Raw genomic sequence first — 23,145 nt, 5'->3', positions numbered from 1 at the left:
CAAATGTTTTCCCATCTGATACAGATGTTTGAAAAGACAGACTTTGCCAGATATATTAAAAATATGACCTACCTGATTGCCCTTCCTCATATTTAACCATACATTTTATGCCTTTACCATATACGTAGATATAGCAAAATTCTGTACATTCTGCGATTTTTGAAAGGGGAAGGGGGAGCAACATTCTGCATTGTGAAAATAGAATTATATAAATTCCCAGACATTCTACCTAGTAATTTCTTGCTGTCAAGTTTTTGCCTGTTCAAGGGACTTGTTCCATACAGTAATGTGTGATGTTCTGAATGGACAGCCTGGATTTCATCCAATGTTGCCTTCCGGCCTCGGATTCTCTAAGTAACAAAAAAATGGGTGACGATATTAGACAGAAAATTTGAAATATGGACTTTAAAAGAATTTTGAACAAAAATCCAACACAGATGTCTTGTCCATGTTTTGGTAGTAAGGTTTACTCATTTTAAATTAATTTCAAGCTAAATATCTAAATTTGGTTTAACAATTAAGATTTTCTCCATCCCAGCCTTTCCAATAATTCATTTCAGGTTAAGAATTGTGGATATATCTTCAACTGTCCTTCTTCACCATCTGAGCATTCATGAATGGCTTAGGGCCCATGTCAACATTCAGTACAAAATTCATATGCTCTTCAAAGACTAAATCAAGGATCAGTTTAATATTGTTCAATATTAAATGATTTTATGGAAAAATGAATTCTTTGTTCTGGCTTTAGAACGAAGGGTTCCTTTTCAGGCTGCTTTTCTATTCTGGTCAGGCTTTGTTTTTTGAGTAGGACCCATGGCATAGCACACGTGTACAATGCATGGTCGCTCCAGGCAAAAGACTGCCACTCCTGTAATTTAATTTCCTTTGTGCCCCACTAGGCTTTCCCTGAAATATTTGCAAGAAACCTTCCCCTGAGAAGTGCTTTGATAGTGGCATGATCCTTGGGATATTTCTCTACAATGCCCGTAAGATCATCACATTATCTTACATTAGGTCAGATCACTGGTCCATTTGCCAAAGTACAACTTTTTTTGACTACCAGCAGCCAAAGCGTCAGGAAAAGGTATTTTCATTTCTCATTATCAGAGATATTTTCATCACTCATTACTAGAGCTCATTACCATCTCTTGATAGATTTCAGAATCTGAAATCTGCATGGAAAGCATTCACTTGCCACTAAGCCTGCCTTCCTTAATCTCAGCATCTTTAATTCGTGTGGTCATCAACTCCCAGAATAGCCCAGTTTGCATGTAATTTCTACTTGCTGAGAATTCTGGGAATTGAAGTCAGCACTTCTGGGAAGTTGCCAGATTGGGGATAGTTGTAGTTGTAGCTGAATCTAAGTTTCCTAGAGACATGTGTGAATTAACAATGAAAGCAAAGGTGAATTCAAGAAAGAAAATACATATGCAAGTCTCTGGAAAGCAAATGACCTTATCAGTTAATAAAATCAGTTTAATCTCTCATCTTCCTTATTATTCTTTCTCTGAATAAATCTTCTTTTTAAAAAATTCCAAAGAATTTGACAGATCCTACAGCTTAATTCTTTTGCCTTTTTTAAGAATAAAGCTAGAAGGATTATTGAAAAATATTATAACTAACAAAACAGCTATATATATGTACCAAAGTTCAATGTCAATTCACATCAAAGTAGCAGCTATGTTTGGAATCTCTTATTTTGGAAACCCCCCCCCCCAATTATTATTTGGTGATGACAATAATTACTAGCCATTAAGTCATTGACTCTTAGCAATTACACACATAAGATTTTCTCCATAATGTTCTGTCCCTAACCTGATCTTCCAATCTTCCATCAAATTTATCCATCTTCCTGATGTTTGTCCTCTTCTTGCCTTTCCTTCCACCTGGCCCTTTGTATCTCCAGTAAGAACCCTACATTAATTTTTCAATGATCCATTTGTTAGCTGTCCATGGAATACTGCTCATTTTTTTTCCAACACCAAAGTTTAAAAGTGTCAATACTCTTCCTATCTTGCTTTTTCAAAATCCAACTTTTGTTTCCATAAAGTATCACAGGGAATACCATGGCTTGCATGATTCTGATTGATCTATGTGTCTAGTACAATGCTGATGTGAATTAATATATTAGGCCTTCATTTTCTGATTAGTTTATATCAAAACATATTACAGCTGATCATGTTTGATACAAAAATTCGTAGAAAACCTCAAAACAATCTTGTATTTTTGACTAATCATTTCATATCACTAGATTTCACCTACTTTCTGCTGAGAGTTCAATGACCTGGTATTCAAATTTTTACTACCCTTCCCCGCCCTCTAATTTTAAGCATGGGAAGAAAATAAATGAACAAAAGACTCACCCTCACAGCTAAATTTGCAGATGTGGCAGATATCGAGAGACTGCATAGATGCTTTCCCCAGGAAGGTTCAGTACATAATTGATGATCAGCCCTGGGGGGAGGGGGGTCAATACTTTTATAAAGTCAATACACGTTCCTGCATGAAAAATGTAACAAAGTAACCTATAGTACTTGAAAATTAATGGAAGAGCAATGAGGAAAGATGTATATGGTACTGTTTTTCATGCAGGAACATGAGCTTTCAATTTGTACATGGACTATTTGTTGTCACACTAAGTATCAAGAGTGTTGACATCCCCTGGAATGGACTGACCTTGCTGGGGAAATTCTGGCTCTATGAAATCTCAAAGTATTAAAGATTAGGATAGAGAAATCTGAGGTCTTATATGTGTTTGCTGAAGCAAAAATTCCAGCACTTCACACTACCGTGCAAACTGGCTAGGGCTGCTGGGACTTGTAGTACAGTAACATGTAATTGGAGTAGCTTTTGTTTTCAGAGTTCCACTGCAGTTATTCTCTTTTGTGCTGGAAATACAGACTGAAGGCTATGCTTTACATATCTTTCTTTGTTTTTAAAATCCTCTTCTCTGTGGATTGTTTCCAAAACAAATAGGATGCAGCAAAATTGGACATTCTTGCAGCAATTTAAAGATTAGCAGTTTTATTAGGACTTGGGAACAGAATAAAAACCACCACGTGCCTGATGCTGTGGACTCATCTATTTTGTATTTCTTATTTTTTATGATGCCACAAAGGATATTACGGGGCACTTCCTCCACTGTAAAATCATTTCCCCAAGTGAGCTATTTTTTTTAATGTGACTTTGGAAGCTGTCTCACCAGCTGCTGGCAAAAAAGCTGCACTCTGAGATTTCTTACCTCACATTTGGTTAGCAATCCTGTCTCTTGTAGTCTGGACCAAATACTCTGTATCCTCCCAGCATGTTCTGGGTGAACATTAGTGTTTCCACATGTACACTGGTGCTTCAGCATGAATGTGTCATAAACAACACCTATGAGAAGGTGGTAAAAACGCACAGAAGGAAGGAGGAAAAAAATAAAAAGCAACCAAAATCCTGCCTAGACTTTTATGGACAGGTAGCATATTTGGGATTCTGATGGCATGCTAAAGATGCTATTATACTACAAAATTATTACCATCATGGATGTGTTCAGTTATAAAGCAATAGTTTACCAGAAGACAAATTCCTAAGATTGCTTTGCTTCAGTAAGCCAGCATGGCTTCTTCTATCCTGGTTTCTCTCTCTCTGTCTCTCTGTCTCTCTCTCTCTGTCTCTCTGTCTCTGTCTGTCTGTCTGTCTCTCTCTCTCTCTCTCTCTCTCTTTGCACAGCAACTAACCACTCTTTCTAAACAAAGCAGGAGCTTGTGGCTACCACATTATTTTTATTTGTTAAGAATACCTGTGAGGTTGATGAGTTCTCAGATACATTCTATACATTACAATACATAATCTACCATTGAGCCCCCATCCTGGCCATGCTGTCTTCAAAGACTACAGCCAAATGCAACAAGAGAAAATAATAAAACATATAAGCAGAGAGATCTAATACAAATTTAAATTATATCTAGTTTTTCCCCACTAATCTTGCCTGTTCAAATGGCGTGTAGCAGCCAGCAAACCACTTTTTCCCCCTGTGCTTTTAAGTCAGTCTTGACTCATAGCAACTAGACGGATTAACTCTAAAGTTTTCCTGATAAGATTTCAGAAATGGTTTGCCATTGCCTTGCTAGGGCTGAGAGAAAGTGTCTGGCCCAAGATAACCCAGCTGGCTTTGTGCCTGAAGCAGGACCAGAACTCATGACCTCTCAATTTCTACATTGATACCTTAACTACTATACCAAACAGGCTCTCCAACAAACCACAAAGGCCCCTAAAATTGAAAAAAATAATGCATTAATTAAAAGTATCTAAAAAGCATTTGCATTAGCTAATCTGCTAACCTGGGCAAAGTGAAGGAATCAGATAATTTCCAAGTATTCACTGGCTTTTACTGAAGGTGCTATTTTTAAAGCCTTTTAAAATTCTTAGGGTTAAGGTTTGATTATCTGAGGGACCGCCCCTCCAGTTATGAACCTCTCCAGTCATTAAGATTTGCAGAAGCCTCCCTTATCAGAAGCTTGCATATCTGGCATGGGAAAGAGCATTGCATTGTTCCTAGCTTGGAATACATCTGGAATACATTTGAGTTACATTTGGCCGATATTCTGGCAACTTTTAAGAAAAATTGTAGAGAAGAATTTTTTTCCTACATTCTTTTGAAACCGGTTAATATCTAATTTTATTTAAGTTTTAACATTTTGTGATTGACAGAAGCCTAAAATCCTCATCGTAAAATAAATCAATAATAAAACAAATCCAGTTAAAACTACCAAGCTGGCAATCTTCTCTCAATGAACCAAACTGATTTAAAGTCAAGATATTATCCTGTTGTGCCCTAAAGTAAAGAATAAAGCAAAGACAATATTTAGTTCTTGGACACTAGAGACTGGATGTGATAATAAAGGAGAACATATACAGAATCCCTTGCATATTTGAGAAAGAAATTTTCAGGGTAGGAGATGCAGTTTCTAAGCAGCTTGTTCATGCCCAGCAAGACAATGATCTCACTGTCTTCCAAGCTTCAGGAAAAAAAATGGCCTTCACCTACCTGTAGTGAAAAGGTGATGGACCAAAGGCTCAGGTGTACTGTTCTTCAGGCTAGTGCTAGCAGGTGAAGACTGGGTACGGCTAAGGGCTTGATGGGGTATAGTACTTATGCTCAGGGGAGTTTGATAGAGCTGCAGAGATCTTAGCTGATGTGCATCAGCAAATACCTATACATTTCACAGGAATAGTAGCCAGAGAAAAAGAAAAAGAAAAACAGATCAAAAGACCTACTATTTCAATATTTCACCAGCTTTAAAAAAACTGCCTTATTTAGCCCAACCTATTGTATTTATTAATAGAAAACTAATGCTCATTGACAGTTGCTTTTTTACTTGTCCATGTATTTATGATTCATCCTAGAGCTAGGACAGTACAAAACATGTCATACTGAAACACTGTAAGACTAAAATTTTATAAAATGTTCTGTTTTGAGTATGAAATGGACAGCTGAAGCAGTCTGGAAATGATTTAAGCCTGGAAGTAATCTTTTCTAAGCCTGAACCACTATGTGAGCTCAGAATGCTTCCAAAAAGTAAAAATAGCTAATTTTGCACAGTTATTTCATGAAATTTTACAGCTCAGTTATTTCAAAATAACTTGTTTTGCATTGTCCAAAGAGAATTATATACATTTTGATAAAACATTAGATTTCAGAAACATAAAAGAGCTGAAATTCTATTGTAGACAGGTATATGGCTGGTATCAATCATATGTTATAGCAAGTTCTATGGATGTAGCCTAATCCCACTCAGTTGGCCATCTTAATTTGAAAAGTTCATTAAAAAATAGTTTAGACCTCAAGCAAGAATCACTTGGAAGATGGAAAAATGAGAGGAAAGGAGTTTAGAGAAGGTGCATGTGATGTTTATGTTTTTTGCTTACTTCCAAATCTGACCCAGATCTGCTTCCTGTTGCCTTGAATCACATAGGCATGGCAAGCACAAAACACTATTCATCAGGAAGTATAGGAAGTGAAAGGAAACATTTGTTTATCCTGATCTAACCCGCTCCCCTTCCAATTATTTCTGAAACCCACACACAGAAAGGTTAATTTCTCTGCCAGTAGCAATGGGAGAACAAATCTTTCTCTCAGCAACATCAATGGGATTTTACCTCCAAATATCTTCAATGTTAATATATTTGTTTAAATTGGTTTTTATTTTTTGCTGGGGGACGGGAAGCCATTCTGATTTGTTGAATGGCAATATAAATTTCATAAAGAAATAATTAGATTCACACATAATACTAGGCTAGTTTAGACAGATTAAGCAAACCAGTTCCAGTTGATCATGGGTTAATGTGACCTACGAACAGAGCCACTGACTCCCTATGCTGCAGCCATCCTCAATCTGCAGAATTTAAAATCCCCAGCCAATTGCTCTGACGGTTGGAAATCCTGGAAAATGGTTACAATAAATCTGGAAGGTACCATGTTGAGAACATTCTATACAGTACATTCACAGAATCGAAAACATGGCAGAACCTTCAAAAATAATATAGACCACATCTTCTGATTTAGGAAACCTCTGGTAAATGGCCATTAAGTCTTTGTTTAAAATTCTACAAATTTATTTGTTTATTTTATTTTATTTAGAAAATTTATATTGCTGCTTACTCGAACATGGCGACTCAAGGTGGTTTACATGGCTATAAAAACACCATATAAAAGAAATAATAATAAGAAAAATAATAAAATAATAACACCCCCACCCTGGCAACAACACACATTCATACAAGCCATTTAATGGGCTCCATCCTGCTCTGGGTTCCCCAAGCCTGCTGGCAGAACCACGTCTTCAGCACCTTCCGAAATAGTGTTAGAGTGGGAGCCAGTCTAATCTCTGGAGGGATGATGTTCCAGAGAGAGGGAGCCACCATGGAGAAGGCCTTTCTTCTAGGTCCCACTAGATGTATCTCCTTATGAGATGGGACCCACAACATTTTCCAATCTAGTGGGGTTGGGTAGATGTGATCAACAAGAGATGGTCCCTCAGAGAACCAGGTCCCAAGCCATGAAGCATTTTAAAGGTGACAACCAGCACCTTGAATTGCACCCGGAAGGAAACTGGCTACCAATGCAGTTCCCGCAGGAGAGGTGATACATGTGCACACAGAGTTCTGCACAAAACCATGCAGGCTGCTGCATTTTGCACCAACTGGAGCTTTCAGATGTTCTTCAGGGGCAGCACTACAGTATGTAGAGAGCATTGCAATAGTCAATATGAGAGGTGACTAGGGCATGAGTGACCGTGAGTAGGGATTATTGAACCAGGAAAGGGCATAACTGGCACACAACCTGTAGTTGCACAAAGGTCCTCCTGGCCATGACTACCACTTGCAGAGCAGGAGTCACGAGTCCAGGAGAACCCCCAGATTATGCACTGGGCGTGTTTGGGGTAGTGCCACCCCATCCAAGACCAAAGGTGGCAATTCTCCATGGGACAAAGAGCCCCAAACTCAGAGCCAACTCAGTTTTGCCAGGGTTCAGTTTCAACCCGTTGCTCCCCATCCAACCCCTAACAGCCTCCAGGCACTGCAAGAAGGAGGTCACTACCTTCAGAGGCAGTTTGGGATTACTTGGTCAAGAGGTTCTTTCTAATGTTTAGTCAAAATTATTTTTCTTGTGTTTTGAATCCAACGGTTCAGAACTTATGCACTGGAGGAACAGAAGATAAAACATTCCACCCTAGAGCACAAAATTATCCAGGATTATACTTCTGACCTCCCATATATTACTAATCTCCCAGAGATTAGATTCTCCAAAATTTCTCATTACTGATCATGTTGCTAGAGTTGCTGGGCATTGATGCTCAGTAATTATTGCAGGCTGCAAATTCCACACTACTGCCAAGATTTTTAGGTATGGTTATCTTTTGTAATTGTCTATAGGATCACACTGGAGAAAATGGAGCTTGAATGTATGGGGAAACGATCAACATGAATCAAACCTGCATATGACTGGTGTTGTGTTCTATGCTTGACTGATTAAATATAGGATTCCCCAGTAAACTCAACCAAGAATTTCCCAAATATGTGGCATTCATTTTAACAATAGCACCCATACCATATGCATGTGAGTCCTAAGCTACCCCTCAATGTTCCTTTGACTACTTTATTTTTGAACTCCTTTCAATCAATTCTGATTTCTTTGCTGACCATTCTTCTAGAGGAAAGAACTTTCATTTCTTTGCCAAACACACATTCTAGTATGGAACTGATGAAATTTTTAAATGAATAGAACTGAAAGGAAGACAGATGACTCATAATCGAAGATGACGTTCAGAAGCCAGAAGTATCCTCAGAAACCAAGGATAAGGAAGACAGAAAAGGTGACTGTAATGCAGTAGATGAGTCACTTTCCCATTTGGAAGCTCCATTATCTCAGATGAATGGGGCTGAAGAATGGGAAACAAGAAATATAGTCGTTCAACTAGTTCTCCAAACTTACACTTCCTTGAAATTCACCTCCCCTCTGCTATGAAGCACCTCTTTCTCTATTCTTCCATAACTATATTATTCTTCCTACTTTGTTTCTAGTCTTCCTCAAGAAGCAATAGTAAACAAGCTCAGCATGAATGGGAGAACCAATATGTTTGATCTGCAATGAGGCTGCTGCCTGCAATATTGTTTTCCATTTATAAAAGCTTATTTTTACTTTTGAAAGCATACTATACTTTTCTTTAAATTGATATTTATGTCCAATCAATATGACTAATCATTCAAATGGGGCATACCTCTCTTCTGAACCCTTCTGTTTTTTTTTTCTAAAAGGTAAAGGTTCCCCCACACATGCGTGCTAGTCGCTTCTGACTCTAGGGGCCGGTGCTCATCTCCGTTTCAAAGCCGAAGAGCCAGCGCTTGTCCGAGGATGTCTCCGTGGTCATGTGGCCAGCATGACTAGACGCCAAAGGCGCACGGAACGCTGTTACCTTCCCACCGTAGTGGTCCCTATTTTTCTACTTGCATTTTTACGTGCTTTAGAACTGCTAGGTTCACTGCAAATATCAAGAAGAAGCAAATATCAAGAAGTAGCATGGCAGCTACATTTTCTTAGGGTATTTGCCATAAATAACCCAAATGTATTTCCTGCCCTTTATGCCCACTAATGATTTTTTAGAATCATGATTTTTCTGCTATTTGCATTCTTTTCTACCCTCTACTTCTTCCATGCCAGTGTTGCCAAAATGGAGACACCATCCACAATCCCCAAAGCAATTATAAAATAATGGAATCTCACTTCCTCTCATACTGAAGAGCAGTGGAAAAAGGGCTATTAGTTTTCCTTGCTAGCCCAGGAATTTATTGCCATGCCTTAAAATGTATGTTATGCTAAGCAAGTTTGAATCTCACATTTTTTGGATATGTCAAGGCACAAAGTCTCATAACCCAAAGAGAAATTCTTTACTCTCATACATACAAGGATTCCTATATGCTTTGCTATCTTGCTGAGGAAATGAACAGATGAACATAAACGCCTCCCCTCCCATACTGCATGTGGTCTTGAAGGGGAGAAGCCTTTTTGCAATAGAACAAAATTTTAATGAGTACTCTCCTGTGACTTCGGTACAGATTTCAACGACACATTGTTTTAAGAGAGCCCTCACCTGCCTGTAAGTAACTCCCAGCTCCTCAACCTCCTGTTCTTCTTGCAGCCTGTTCATTCCAGCTTCATCTTTCATTCGAAGACAGCCTTGCTCTCTGGCTATACTTTCTTCTTCTTCTTCTTCGTACTCCTCTTGTTCCTCTAAGCCATCCTGGGTCCCCTCATTTTCTATTGACCCATCCAGCACAAACGGCCCCTGGCCCAGGCCCAAACCAAGCCCCAAAGATTCCTGTTGTTCTGTCAATTCCTCTTCTGTTTCTTCAGGGTGTGTGGTAGGTGGCCGGGGCAACTCTCCAGTCTTAGTGATTATCTACAAGAAGGGGGAAAAAATAAAAAGGAACAACTGCTTGCACTTTAATTGCCTAGTAATTTTGAGGTCAAAGCAAGAACCTGGAAGCCTTGGGGTAGGGAGGAACAAGGCACACTAAATACATAGTTTTGCTGTTCTGGTGACTTTAATTCTTTGAGCTTTGTTTCTAGTCCTCTTAGCTGCCTACAGGATAAAGAGGAACTCAGAAAAATACACGCATTATTTAATTCTCCTATTCTAAACAGAATGACAGTAGCTGGAAGATTTCAATTCCAGGTATCTTAGAGCATGCTGAATGACAAATAGAAGGGGAAAAAGAGCTTTGCTCTCAATCATATACTTTAGCTTGGAATTATTTTATTTATTTATTTTATAGAGCCTTGGTGGGCTGATGCCTCCTTAAGTAACACCAGCTGCCTGCAATTAGTGCAGGTTCGCATCCCACCAGGCTCAAGGTTGACTCAGCCTTCCATCCTTCCAAGGTAGGTAAAATGAGGACCCAGATTGTTGGGGGCAATTAAGCTGACTTTGTAATAATGCCGCTTGGGGTGTGTGTGAAAGCCCTAATAAGCAGGCATATACATAGAATGAAGGCTACTGCTAAGCTTGTAAGCCGCCCTGAGTCTTCGGAGAAGGGCGGGATATAAATGGAATTAAAATAAAAAATAAATAAATATTTTAATTCCATTTATATCCCGCCCTTCTCCGAAGACTCAGGGCGGCTTACAAGCTTAGAAGTAGCCTTCATTCTATGTATATGCCTGCTTATTAGGGCTTTCACACACACACCCAAGCGGCATTATTACAAAGCTTAATTGCCCCCAACAATCTGGGTCCTCATTTTACCTACCTGGGAAGGATGGAAGGCTGAGTCAACCTTGAGCCTGGTGGGATGCGAACCTGCACTAATTGCAGGCAGCTGGTGTTACTTAAGGAGGCATTAGCCCACTGCTCCACCAAGGCACCAAGAATACCAAAGAACAGATTACACAAAGGTTTGCCTGAGTCACTCTTGCCTACCTTTCCCAGTTGAATCTGCTGCTGTTTCTGCTTCTCCAAGAAATGTTGGTGCTGTTGCTGCACCACCAAATGTTGCAATGCTTGAGGGCTCTGAGGCAGTGGGGAGGATTGGGTGCGGCTCAATGGACGATGTCGAGGCAACTTGCTTACAGTGCGCAGGTTGGAGGGGATGCGTTCTCCTGTGACTAGAGGTGATTGGCCATGCAGAGGGACTGTAATGAAGAGACCGGGCTTTATTGTGAAGACACATGCAAAATATTACATTACATTACATTTAAAAATGAAAACAAATAGCCCTGTAATTAGATCTCATCTTTCTTTTTATTTACATGGAATTATTAGTAAGCAGCTTGAACATGACCAGAGTTTCGCAAAGCTCATATTCTGAATGCAAAAGTTGGCTGCATAGCAGTAGACCTGATTTTGAAGACGGAAAAATTATACCCAAGATATATTATAAAGACTACCTAACACTGCCACTAACCCAACAGAGGTTTCTATATGAGAAAAAAATATAGTAAGATGAAAGACAAGTTAATTTGCTTTTAGCCACAGGTCTTGGGGATCAAATCATCAGTACGCTGATAATACCCAACTTTTTCTTTCCACCCCGAACCAACCCAGTGATGCCCTCGCCGTGATGTCCCGGTGCCTGGAGGCGGTCCAGGTCTGGATGGGGAGAAACAGGCTTCGTCTCAATCCCGCCAAGACTGAGTGGCTGTGCACATCGGCATCTCGGGTCAACCAGACTATTCCATCTCTAACGATGGGGGGTGAGGTGTTACCCCCCGTTGATAGGGCTCGCACGACTCAATTTTGAAGACCACATAGGAGCCGTGACCAGGGGGGCTTTTGCCCAGGTTCGCCTGGTGCGCCAGTTGCGTCCCTATCTGGACCGAGATGCCCTATGCACAGTTACTCATGCGCTCGTGACCTCCCGTTTGGACTACTGCAACGCTCTCTACATGGGGCTGCCCTTGAGGACCACTCGGAGGCTTCAACTGGTGCAGAATGCGGCCGCGCGAGTTGTAATGGGGGTCTCCCGATACTCCCATGTAACACCTCTACTCCACGAGCTGCATTGGCTTCCGGTTGCCCTCCGGGTGAAATTCAAGGTGCTGGTCATTACCTATAAAGCCCTACATGGCTTGGGTCCGGGGTATTTGAGGGAACACCTGCTGCCAGCATCAAGTGCCCTTCGTCCAGTGCGCTCCCACAGGGAGGGTCTGCTCAGGGTCCCACCGGTAAGAGATTGCCGGCGGGTAACACCCAGGGATAGGGCCTTCTCAGTGGGGGCGCCTGCCCTCTGGAACCAGCTGCCAGTGGAGCTGAGGACTGCCCCCGACCTCCGTTCATTCCGCTGGGGCCTGAAGACCTGGCTCTTCAAGCTCTCTGGCCCAGGCTGAGGATTAATTTATTTTAATTGGGGTTTTATTTGCACAGGGTTAAATTTAATCTTTTTAAAACTGGTTTTAACTTTTGTATTTTTGGTTTTTAATTCCCTGTAAACCGCCCTGAGTCCTCCGGGAAAGGGCGGTATATAAATGTAATAAAATAAAATAAAATAAAATAAAATAAAATAAAATAAAATAAAATAAATAAATAAATAAATAAATAAATACATACATACATACATACGTAAAATAAGTCTAAGAATGTACCAACTTCTTGTTTTTTATTAATTTTAGAGTAATTAAAAGTAGTTTTCAAAGCACAAAAGTGTTGCACACATACATCCTCTTTGCAATCAATTGCAATTTCAGAAAAAGTTGCTTGCACTTTTCTGGATGCTACTGCAAATTTTGCAATCTGGTCTGAATTGAAAGCTTTTATCCATCAAAATCTTTATTGCTATTTCAGTATTTGTGAAGTTTTACATTGCTGGATAAGACAGGACAAAAAGGTCCTTCTTAGATTAACATGTATTTGGCAGGAAGACAAATAACCTGATCTTTGATCATTCCATTACCACAAATACATTCATGGTTAAAACTAGGGAAGGTAAGAATACCTGCTTTCTGGGAGACCTGTGGGCATGAGGTGGAATCCCAAATCAATAAAATGCTCCCTACAACAAGAAAGTTAGGATTTTCGGATAGGGTGGTTATCATAATTGGTGTGCAATGTGATATACTATCTGAAAATATGTGACTGGCTGATAATTTGCAGTCAATTGCAAACCCATAATCATAAAACCGACTTTTTTGGTTGAACCTGGGTTCTCTGTTCAACATAATCCTAATGAAAAACAGATCTACTCTTGACTGACTAAACTGTGTCTATCTTCCTACACTGCCCAAACTCATGCCCACTCCATCGTTGACACTGCCTTAACTATCTCATCCTCTGCTACACTCTTCTCTTTTTGGCTTCAATCTTTCCCAACATCAAGGTCTTTTCCAATTTGACCTCTCTTCTCATTTGGGGCCGAAGTATTTGAGCTTCAGTTTCAGTATCTATCCTCCAAAGGACACTTAGGGTTGGTTCCTTCAGGATTGACTAATTTGATCTCTTTGCAGTCCAAGAGACTCTCTAGAGTCTTCTCCAACACCACAATACTCCAGCACTCAGCCTTCCTTATGGTCCAACTCTCATAGCTATACATTACTACTGGGAAAACCATAGCTTTGACTATATGGACCTTGGCTGGCAAGGCGATGACTCTGCTTTTTAATATATTGTCTAGGTTTCTCATAGCTTTCTTCCCAAGGAGCAAGTGTCTTTTAATTTCATAGCTGCAGCTGCCATCTGCAGTGACTTTTAATATCATTAAATGGACTATCATTAATACTCAGTGATAAAGCTGTTTCCTTTATAGTGCTGTAGCAATCCTCAGAAAAAGGATTCAGCTGACAACTTTTCTTTTTTAGACTTTCAAAAACCTTGTGATTGCTTGTTCTCCAGACCTCAGCCCTTCAACAATAGGGTTACATCGACTGCAGGCCCTTGGTGAAAAAAAAATCTTGATTGTATTATATTAGACACTGCTATGTTAATGTGCTGATTGTGGGATCCTGAAGTACTTTGTTTCTGAAATATATTCCAGGTATTCAGAGGAGCACATTTGTTCTATTTCCTGTCCTCTTTGTGCACTTTTGATCTCTTGCCAGAAATAATCACTTTAAATGCTTGATTCCCGATTTCACTCTTCAGCAGAAATTACTCATTTTGACCAGCAGCCCATTAAAATGATTCTGCTTCAGAAGAATTATATAGTACCCTTTTACTGAGAACAACCAATAAAAAAGAATGAAATGCCTCATAAGTGAGCTGCCTCTGGCAGCTAAGGAGTCATCATGGATACACATTTAGTTAATTATCAGCATTGCCCAAGATAGATTAGGATAATGACAGACAGTAGAGGTCTAGTAGTTAAGGCACCAGGCTAAAACCGGGAGACTAAAAGTTCTAGTTCTCCCTTATGCATGAAAGCCAGCTGGGTGACTTTGGGCCACTCGTTCTCATTCTCTCTTAGCCTAACTAACCTCACAGGGCTGTTGTTGTGAAGAAAATAGGAGGAGGAAGGAGTTTTAGGAATGTTCATCATCTTGAGTTATTTATAAAAAAGGCAGGATAAAAATATTATTGATTTCAATTGAATGTTATACAGTTGTGTAGCAGCTACTCCATTTCCCCTTGTTTCTCAGCTGCTTCCAAGCAACAATGGTTGACTACTACATTTTCTATGCCATGCCCAACCCTTGTGGACACACTCACTACGCTAAATCACATCTTGACCTGCTCACCAGCAATTAGTGTATTTTGTTGCCGAGCCTGTTCCAGAAGCAGGACATGTTGAAGCAAGGAAGCATGCCCGTGATTATTGGTCTCTCCCTCAAGAGCAACCCCCAGAAGGCAACTGGGAATAGACGACATGCTGAGGAACTTGCTTGTCAAGGCACCCCCCTGGCGCAATGACTGGATGGTCTGGCGCTCTGCTTCTTGCTGTGTGGTTAGATTTGGAGAGGCCTAATGGAAAGAGAGACAAAGAGGACTTTTAGACTCTCATGGGTCCAGATGGGAGATACAATAAAGTAAAATATAAAGTAGGGAAAAACGAAAAAAATATGAAATTAAGAGGTAAAAGTGCAAAAGCAAAGAAAGAAAAAAAAGAAACAAAGTGGCTTCTAATTTTCTTTATAGCATTCAAAAGCATTTTCACTGCAAAATACACAATTACTGTCCCCTTCATACATTTTAAACTTTCTTGCATCATCTCCTTATTAATCTTTTTATTTATTTTATTTTTATTTTAATCCCATTTATATCCCACCCTTCTCCGAAGACTCAGGGCGGCTTACAATTTAAAGCACAAATCAATGTGCTTAGCAATAGCCTTCATTCTATGTATATGCCTGCTTATTAGGGCTTTCATACACCCCCCCCAAGCGGCATTATTACAAAGTCAGCTTAATTGCCCCCAACAATCTGGGTCCTCATTTTACCTACCTCGGAAGGATGGAAGGCTGAGTCAACCTTGAGCCTGGTGGGATGCGAACCTGCACTAATTGCAGGCAGCTGGTGTTACTTAAGGAGGCATTAGCCCACTGCTCCACCAAGGCTCTTAAGTTCTTAAGCCTTTAAAACTTTTTTCTTTTTATTCCTTAGTAATCCAGAAAAAATGATAACCCAAGTGGAATATTATCCTGCCACAAAGAAAAAAAATCTCCTCTTTAGCTATAAATTAATTAGTTCCAAAAGTGATTAAGAAATGAGGATTGGGTAAATTTTATGATTCTGGTTGAGGCAGTGAAGAGTTCTTGAAGTCCTGGAATATCGTGGGGCTACAAGTTCCACACCCCTGTCTTAATCTGATAATACTATGAATATTTCATCTTTTAATATGTATTACTATAATCATGCTAGATGTTCAATAAATAGAAGGATGAGATAAGTTTAATGAAGAAATGTATAGAAAATTACGCCCTTCCTACTACATCCCATAAATTCATCAAAAATTTTAACCAGATTCTGTAAAGCTATGGAAAGGTCTACACCTTGCAGTACGTTTAGGAAAACATGATGTTGAAGAAGGTTCAAGTATGGAAATAATGTCTTTGGGTATTTTTAGCCTCATTAAGATATCACTGGATTGTTGTTGTTGTTGTTGTTGTTGTTAGCTGCGAAGTCATGTCCGAACCATCGCGACCATATGGACAATGTTCCTCCAGGCCTTCCTGCCCTCTACCATCTTCTGGAGTCCATTTAAGCTCACACCTACTGCTTCAGTGACTCCATCCAGCCACCTCATTCTCTGTCGTCTCCTTCTTCTCTTCCCCTCAATCTTTCCCAGCATTAGGCTCTTCTCCAGTGAGTCCTTCCTTCTCATTAGGTGGCCAAAGTATTTGAGTTTTAGCTTCAGGATCTGGTCTTCTAAAAAGCAGTCAGGGTTGATCTCCTCTAGGACTGACCGGTTTGATCACCTTGCAGTCCAAGGGCCTCGCAGGAGTCTTCTCCAGCACCATAGCTCAAAGGCCTCAATTCTTTGGCGCTCGGCCTTTCTTATGGTCCAACTTTCACTGCCATACATTGCAACTGGGAAGACCATAGCCTTGACTATACACACTTTTGTTGACAGGGTGATGTCTCTGCTTTTTAGTGTGCTTGTCTAGATTTGTCATGGCTTTCCTCCCGAGGAGCAAGCGTCTTTTAATTTCTTTTTTTTTTAAATTGAAAAGTTTTAACATACAATTTTTTCTTTAAAAATCCCCCCTCCCCCTCCCTTCTCCCTCCCCCCCACCTCTCCCCCCTCCCCCCCTCCCCCCCGACTTCCCAGAGCTAAATACAAGGTATATATAAAAAAAACAATCATAAACAACCATATACTAACAACCATAAACTCTAAAATCCATCACTCTCTAGCTTATGTAGGATAAAACAAACCTTAGTAATATTAAATATATAGAGAAACTAAAATAGAAAAAGAAAAAAAAGAAAGAAGACTTATTCAAATGCTACATGAAACTTCTTAACCCTATACTTGTTCTGGATAAATTCAATCCATTTTCTCCATTCCATAATATAGCGTTCTTGCGAGTGATCTTTCAAATAGGCCAAAATCTTCGCCATCTCTGCCAGGTCGGAAACCTTTAAAGTCCACTCTTCTATGGTCGGCAGTTCCTCTTTCTTCCAGTACTGACCTATCAAAAGTCTTGCTGCTGTAATTAAATTCAACATCAACTTAGTGTCCACAACTGTAGCATCTGTAATTATTCCCAACAAAAAAAGTTGCGGACAAAACTTTATCCTCTGTTTAAAAATCTTCTGCATGTTCCACCAGACTTTTATCCAAAAGGCCTTAACCTTTTTACAAGTCCACCATATGTGAAAATATGTTGCGTCTTCATCACCGCACCTCCAACATTTAGGTTGATAATTCGGATACATACTTGCAAGCTTTTTAGGATCTAAATGCCATCTATAAAACATTTTGTAAAAATTCTCTCTTAGATTTTGAGCTTGTGTAAATTTTACATTCCTCACCCAAATCTTTTCCCACGTGTCCATTGTGATAACTTCCGGGATGTTTTGGGCCCATTTTATCATACAATCCTTAACAAGTTCTGTTTCTGAATCAATCTCTATCAACGCAAGATATATCCGTTTAATATGTGCTGGTCCCTGATTTCTGATTTGCTTTATCAAATTTTCATCAGTCATTATAAAACCATTTTTCTGGTCTTCTTTCCACCTGGCCCGTAACTGAGTATATTGAAACCAATTTTGAACAACCTTCTCTTCTCGCAAGAGGCTATATGATTTCAAACACCAAACATTTCTTTCCAAACTTAAGATCTCCTTATACGTAGTCACATCATGTTTGAAACCAGCATGTATATTTTCTATTGCGTGTTTTGGAATTGCCCACAGTAGTATCTTGCAATCTAGCTTATGTCTATACTTCTTCCAAACTCTCAACAATGCCTGTCTTAAAATATGCACTCTAAACACATTGTCTACCTTCTTGTCATACAACAAATATGCATGCCAGCCAAACAACAAGTCGTGGCCCTCAAGATTTAATAATCTCTCTTGTGTCAAATTAATCCAATCACTTATTCCTACTAATGCAGCAGCTTCATAATATAGTTTAAGATTAGGCATTTTAAGACCACCTCTTTCACGAGTATCCTGCATAATCTTAAGTTTAACTCGTGGCCTTTTCCCTGCCCAAACAAATTTATTGATACCTCGCTGCCATTCCTCCAAATTAGAATCTTTCTTAAGAATCGGTATCCTTTGAAATAAAAATAAAAATTTAGGCAGGACATTCATTTTCACTGCTGCGATCCGTCCCAACAAAGACAATTGCAATTTTTCCCAACTCTCCAATTCTTTTTGAATTTTCCCCCATAATTTTTCATAATTATTTTTATATAACTTTGTATTAGAGGGCGACAAAAGCACCCCCAAATATTTAACCCTTTTAACAATCTCAAATCCAGTTAATCCTTCTAAGAGAGCCTTTTGCGAAACTGTCATATTTTTGGCCAAAATTTTGGTTTTCTGTATATTAACTTTAAATCCAGAAACCTTCCCGTATTGTGTTATTATCTCCATCAGGTCCACAACAGAGTTCTCTGGCTGGGTCACTGTAACAACCAGATCATCTGCGAATGCTCTCAATCTATAATCCTGATCTCTAATTTGTATCCCCTTAATTTTTTCCGAATTCCGTATTTTAACCAATAATATCTCTAATGTTAACACAAATAACAAGGGCGATAACGGACACCCTTGCCTTGTGCCCTTCTCAATATTACATGCTTCTGTCAGACTATTATTAACTATAATTCGGGCAGTTTGTTTTTGATATAATGCCCTAATCGGTTGTAAAAATTTTTCCCCAAAATCCATTTTGTCTAAAACTTTCATCAAAAATTGCCAATTCAATTGATCAAAAGCTTTTTCAGCATCTAGAAAAATTAGCGCCGCAGGGATCTGGTTGTTCCTTTCCAAAAACTCTAACACATCAACTATATGCCTCACATTATTTTTCATTTGCCTACCACTAATAAACCCCGTTTGGTCCCCATGAATCACCTGTTGCAGAACCCTCATCAGTCTATTAGCCAAAACCTTAGCAAATATCTTGTAGTCTGTATTTAAAAGCGATATCGGTCTATAATTTTTAACTTGAGTAGCATCTTGGTCTTCCTTCGGAATCAAAGAAATAAAAGCTGTTCTCCAAGACGGTGGCACCTTTCCCCCCCTCTGGATTGTCTGGAACAGTTCCTTTAACGGTTTCATCATCTCTAATTGTAAATTTTTGTAGTAAGCCGCAGACAAACCATCCGTACCTGGTGCTTTATCCACCTTCAATTCCTTAATTGCTGTAAAAATTTCTTCTTCTGTAATTAATTGATTAATCTCCTCTTTTTGTACTTGCGTAAGAACCGGGATGCTAGCATTCTCCAAATATATATCAATGTCTTTTTCATTAATCTTCTCCTTAGCATATAATTTAGAATAAAAATCCACAAAAGCATCCTTGATAAGATCCTGTTGAAACACAACCCTTCCTTTATACTCAATTTTGTCTATATTAGAAGCCCTTTGTTTTTTCCTCAATCTATAAGCTAACCATCTACCTGGTTTGTTAGCGTTGCAAAAAGTATTATGCCTGGCAAACCGCAAATTGGTTGCCACTTGGTCAGCCATTAATTTATCAAATTGTCCTCTTAACAGTTTAATAGCCTCCTTAATCTTCACATCCTCTGAATTCAAAATCAAAGCCTTTTCTTTTTCCTTTATTTCATTCTCCAGTTCTTTCCTCCTAGCTTCCACAGCACGTCTATGTTTATTATTCATATATATCAACACCCCTCTCATATAGGCCTTGCTAGCATCCCAAACCATGTCCATAGAGGTACCCTTACTCATATTAATTTCAAAAAAATCCTTCATCCGCTGTTTGCATTCTTCCACATTTCTCTGATTTCTAAACAAATTCTCATTTACGCGCCACAAGCGCCTGTCTCTATTCTCCTTATCAATCTCTAGCCAAACTGGGCTATGATCAGAAATAGTTCTTGCACAAATCTTCACCTTTTTAGTCCTTAAAAAAAATCATTAGTCAACAAAATAAAATCGATCCTGGAAAAAGATTGATGTCTGTCAGAATAAAAAGTATAATCCTTTTCCTGCAAATGTCTCTCGCGCCAAATATCTCGCAGTTCCAAGTCCTCCTTCATTTCAAAAAAGGATTTAGGCAGTCTAGCATGACTTGGGACGCGCTTAAAAGCTCCAGCCTTGTCCATCTGTACATCCAAAACACCATTCCAATCCCCCATAAAAATAAAAGATTTATAATCCAACTGGGTAAGCTTTGTATGAAGTAAACTAAAAAAGTCAGCTTGTTGTTGATTAGGAGCATATAATCCAACTAAAAGCATCTTTTTACCTTCGAGCAGCAACTCTATCATAACGTATCTTCCATGCTTATCTGCTTCAATTAAGTCTGCTGTTAAAGCACTTTTAACATAAACAACCACTCCATTTTTCTTATTCATTGCAGAAGCAACAAATTGCGTACCCAACCTTGAGTTCGATACTTTTGATCCGCAACCCTAATATGCGTTTCTTGCAAACATATAACATCTATCTTGAATTGTTTTAAATATTGAAAAACTTTCTTCCTCTTCTGTGGTGAATTTAGTCCATTAACGTTCCAAGTTAAAAATTTAGTTGCCATGCATATCATCCCAAAGCTCTTGGAGCACTGCTTTGATAGGACTATCTTTTTTAGGCCGTGCTCCTCCCACTGCTTGGCTGTAAGTACGTTGTGGAAGTTCCATAGACTTCTGCTGATCTTGTTCTTTTATCTTTTTTGATCGTTTTAAAGCAGCACGCGTCACCCTCTGCTCTCTAGGATCATCCAAAGAAGTTGTAGCTTGATCTCCTCCAGCACCGTTCTCCTCTGTCTGTCCATCTTCAGCCTCTTGATGTTCTCCTTCTCCAGATCCCTTTGCAGCTTCCAGGAGTGATAATGGGGTTGCTTTTAAAACATTATTGTAAAAATCACGCGCTTGCATCACAGTAACCAGACGGTACCTTTTACCTTCATGCATCACCATCAACCCAGCTGGGATCTCCCATCTGAACCTTATATCTCGTTGCTTGAGCTCTTGCACAAGAAATGTAAAATCCTTCCTTCTCCTTAAAATCTTTGGAGGAATTTCTTTTAGAACCAAAACTTCTTGATCAGCAATCACAACTTTAGTATCATAGGCAGCTTGTATAACTTCATCTCTAATTTCCCTTTTTGCAAAATAAACCACCACATCTCTAGGCAGCTTTCTCTGTCTAGCAATCCATGAATTCACACGAAACACTTTATCCATGCCTCCCTTTATTTCAGATGCTGGCTGATTCAATACCACTTCCAGAGCCTCAGAAATCAGCTGCTTTAAATCTTCCTTAATATTCTCTTTTAAGCCTCTGATTCTAACAGCAAACTGCATCTGGTAATATTGAGCAAGACTCAGTTCTCTGTCCATTTTGTCTCTTAAATCTTCATTCTCCAATACTTTTGCTTCTAATATGGCATTCTTTTGAGTCAAATCTTCCACTTTTTCATCCAGATCTTCCACACATTCAGCCACTTTATGCACTGAAGACAAAATGTCTACCTTCATCACACTGAACTTCTGTTCCATCCTCTCTTCCATTCTCTCCTCCAATTTCTCCAATTTCTCCTCCATCTTTGCAAATTTATCACCCATTGATTCCAAAATTACCTGGGCATGTTTTTCAAGAGCATCTTGTAAATCCTTCGGTGTCAATACATCAGGAGGATGCAACGCCTGCAATGATGATTGTTGCACCGGAGAAGTTCCAGCACTCCGAAGAGTTTTTGGGGGAGGTTTAGCCGCCATCTTTTACTTTCACTTGTGACGCACTTTCACTTTAAGTTTAAAAAGTCCATCAAGCTTGAGAGTAAAATATAATAATCCTCTTCACCTTTTCCTCTTGTACCGCTCTGCCTGTTCCTTTTATTCCATAGTCCTTCCTTCAGGCAGGGGTGGTCGCAAACGCCTGGCTCTGCTCCAAATAATCCGGAGCAGAGACGCTGACCAGCTGGGAGCGACCCAGGCTACGGGGGAGTTCGATCCTTCAGCCGCCCAAGCTACAAGCTCAGGCGGCCCCGGAGAACTCGACCCCTACCTGGGGCCTCACCCCCTCCTCTTCTCCCGAGGAGGGGGCTTCAAATTCACCCGAACAGCTGATCGGCGCTGTTTCGGGTGAAAATTACTCAGCTGAGCTGCGGGCAGCCCGGGAAGGCTGTCTCCGGCGCCGCGCAGCCACCGGAAGTCCGTCTTTTAATTTCTTGTCTACAGTCTCCATCTGCAGTGATCTTGGAGTCCAGGAAAATAAAATCTGTCACTACCTCCATTTCTTCCCCATCTATTTGCCAGGAATTGAGAGGGCTGGATGCCATGATCTTCGCTTTCTTAATGTTTAGTTTCAACCCAACTTTTGCACTCTCCTTCTTCACCCGCAACAAGAGGCTCTTTAGTTCTTCTTCACTTTCTGCCATTAGAGTGGTATCAACTGCATATCTTAGGTTGTTGATATTTCTTCCGGCAATCTTAATTCCAACTTTTGATTCATCTAGCCCTGCTTTTCTCATGATGTGCTCTGCATATAAGTTAAATAGGCAGGGTGACAGTATACAGCCTTGCCGGACTCCTTTCCCAATTTTGAACCAATCAGTGGTTCCGTGTCCAGTTCTCACTGTTGCTTCTTGGCCCACATATAGGTTTCTCAAGACACAAATAAGATGGTCTGGTACGCCCATCTCTTTAAGAACTTCCCAGAGTTTGTTATGATCCACACAATCAAAGGCTTTAGCATAGTCAATGAAGCAAAAGTAGATGTTTTTCTGGAACTCTCTAGCTTTCTCCATGATCCAGCGTATGTTGGCAATTTGATCTCTAGTTCCTCTGCCTCTTCGAAATCCTGCCTGCACTTCTGGTAGTTCTCCATCCACATACTGCTGGAGTCTAGCTTGTAGGATTTTAAGCATAACTTTACTAGCATGTGAGATGAGTGCAATGGTGCGATAGTTTGAACATTCTTTGGCACTGCCTTTCTTTGGAATTGGAATGTAAACTGATCTTTTCCAATCCTGTGGCCACTGTTGAGTTTTCCAAATTTGCTGGCAAATTGAGTGTAGCAC

General features: G+C 39.7%; 1 protein-coding gene across 5 annotated transcripts in view; it reads right to left on the bottom strand.

Moving 5' to 3' along the window:
- HDAC5 (histone deacetylase 5) overlaps nt 1-23,145 on the bottom strand; it is a 176,944-nt gene that overhangs the window by 22,076 nt on the left and 131,723 nt on the right. For all 5 annotated transcript variants that reach the window (XR_014494321.1, XM_083378654.1, XM_083378653.1 and 2 more), the window contains 6 exons: nt 14,711-14,933; nt 10,965-11,176; nt 9,636-9,944; nt 5,033-5,198; nt 3,242-3,375; nt 230-350 (listed from right to left, as the gene is read on the bottom strand). Coding sequence is in view for 4 of the 5 variants with exons in the window: in XM_083378654.1 (XP_083234780.1) it covers nt 230-350; nt 3,242-3,375; nt 5,033-5,198; nt 9,636-9,944; nt 10,965-11,176; nt 14,711-14,933 (1,165 nt within the window). In the remaining variant the exon portion in view is untranslated. The remainder of the gene's footprint in view (nt 1-229; nt 351-3,241; nt 3,376-5,032; nt 5,199-9,635; nt 9,945-10,964; nt 11,177-14,710; nt 14,934-23,145) is intronic.

This window comes from Vipera ursinii, assembly GCF_947247035.1.
Source record: "Vipera ursinii genome assembly, chromosome: Z".
Classification (NCBI taxonomy): Eukaryota; Metazoa; Chordata; class Lepidosauria; order Squamata; family Viperidae; genus Vipera; species Vipera ursinii.
Note: the sequence above shows the minus strand (reverse complement) of the source record. Positions and strands in the feature narration are given on the sequence as shown.